The sequence below is a fragment of the Notothenia coriiceps genome, unplaced genomic scaffold (genome assembly GCF_000735185.1).
Source record: "Notothenia coriiceps isolate Sejong01 unplaced genomic scaffold, NC01 NC01_scaffold00030585, whole genome shotgun sequence".
In the NCBI taxonomy this organism is placed as follows: Eukaryota; Metazoa; Chordata; class Actinopteri; order Perciformes; family Nototheniidae; genus Notothenia; species Notothenia coriiceps.
In genome coordinates this window covers 1-2137 of record NW_011363286.1, presented here as the reverse complement: position 1 = coordinate 2137, position 2137 = coordinate 1, and the positions used below count along the sequence as shown (strand labels likewise).

The 2137-nt window shown below is 38.8% G+C and overlaps 1 protein-coding gene across 1 annotated transcript; it reads right to left on the bottom strand.

Annotated features, from left to right (window-relative positions):
• Nucleotides 1-1593: 1593 nt before the first annotated feature.
• On the bottom strand, nucleotides 1594-2080 carry LOC104959624 (C-X-C chemokine receptor type 2-like; the record flags this gene model as incomplete). The annotated part of the gene is made up of 1 exon (XM_010787531.1): nucleotides 1594-2080. A coding segment is annotated over exon 1 (487 nt), but the record flags the coding sequence as incomplete, so codon positions are not given.
• Between the last annotated feature and the right edge of the window lie 57 nt (nucleotides 2081-2137).

The following is a 2137-nucleotide window of genomic DNA, read 5'->3' as shown; positions in this document are numbered from 1 at the left end:
ATACGCCAGAAGCTTACAAGCCACCAGGCCGAGAGTCCGCTGGGACCAGACGGATGGAGACCAAGGAGGCAGTAGATGGATGATCAGGAGTGGAGGAGATGTTGAAGGTGACCAGAGAGGAGTTGAAAGTTGGGCACCGAGTGAGTGAACGGAACTTTGTCAGACTTACACGGTAACAAGAACACAGGAAACAGTTTTCACCAAAATACCTCAAGAGACGTAAAACAAAAAATGTATATCTAGATATTATTCAACAGTAAAGACTCCACAGTGTGTTAAAGTGATAACATTTAAAACAAAATAATTAAAAAATAAACGGCAGGATCTCTGCAGACACAGACACCAGGGTATTCCTTGTTCTTTAGGATGTTCCTGCATATAATAACTTTCATTAATATTCAAGTTACTTGGGGAACTACCCTTCGGAAAGGAAAACTGACAGCCAATTAATATAGTTGAATAAAATATATCCAAATATCAATTTGTTAAATGTTAATACTGATTAAAATGATGATTACAAAAAAAAAAAGACCATATCACTAGCTTAACAAGGTTGAAGGATTCTGGAGTCATCAATAGTAGAGGTTGGCAGCATTCACTCTTGTACAACATTAATAACAGACCAACATTTATATTAAAAAGTATTTATTAAAAAATATTCTAATGATAAACACACAAATATTCTTTCAACAAATTATCTAGACTGAAAAAAGGAAGTGTGTGTGTGTGTGTGTTTTTATTCTGATTTGGAATGGTAAGAATGGTAAATTGCATCCAAGCTCCTGCGTCTGTGTGAATTTTTGCTGAAAACAACTTAACGGTGTGGTGAGAGGCTACTCAAATATCTGACTTAAAAGAGATCACAACAATAAAGCTAAGTGAACAACATTAAACATTGAACACAACCAATACATATAGATAAACAAAAATATATTTTTAGACATTGACTGTAATGGTGTGCTTGAGATGCAGATGATTTACTCTGATTAGTCTTGCTGACCACAAACATCCTCTTTCAGTATCATAACAGTTATAATTATATGGAAGAATTCACGAGAATTGTGGGTAAAAATAAGCTGTGTATCAGCTGATATCTTTAGACTAAATTACACTAGTAATGGTGGGGTTATTTCTGTGAATTATTTTAACATCACAAAGGTTCTGCAATAGATAAGTGACTTCCTCAGTCCCTCGTTTTTAAGCCAATATGTTCGCACAACAGGTACATTTGTCATATCTGGCATAAGCGTCTTTGGGTCTAGAAAAGCGCTATATAAATCCCATTTATTATTATTATTATTATTATTTCCAATCATACTATATCAAATAATTACACTTTATTTAACAGCAAGCTTCTGCATTTACAACATAATCAATATGTACTTTCTTGGCACACAGTGCACATGTTTTTAGAAGCAAACGCATAAAGAAGTGGATTAAGGCTGCTGATAACAAACACCAATGCTGAAACAGTGTACCAGCTGTCCATGCAAAACTTCAAAACTCTTTCATTTTTGAGTGAAATTGCTGCCACACCAAGCACATTTGTGATATGATATGGCATCCATAGAACAAAAAAGGTCAAAATTATACTTGTGACCAGCCGGGTGGTCTGTGGGTTGTTGAAGAAAGCTGCTTGGTTCACTTTTCTGTGGAGGCCCATGTATGAAAATACCATGACAGAAATTGAAACAAATCCAGTCAGGGTCTCTGTCAGCATCACAGCCACCTCCTGGGACTGGGAAGAGTACTGGAAGTGGCAGTCTGTCCCATGCTGGTCTTTGATCACATGTCGAACCACTAAAGCAGGGATAGACAGGATCATGGTAACCAGCCAGAGCAGAACCAGAAGCCTCCTCTTTCCAACCCGGTCGAAGATTTTCTGCAGGTGCACCACCTGTAGGTAGCGCTGGACACTCAGCACTGTCACTGTCAGGAGGCTAGAATAGAGGCTGCAGTACATGAAATATGCCAGAAGCTTACAAGCCACCAGGCCGAGAGTCCAGCCTTTCACAAAAGTGTAAATCCACAGAGGCAGGGGTAGCAGGCAGATCAGGTCTGATATGGCCAAATTCAGCATCAGACTCTGGCTCAGACTGGACAGGTGCTGCCAGTTTGGCTTGAGGATGATCACAGC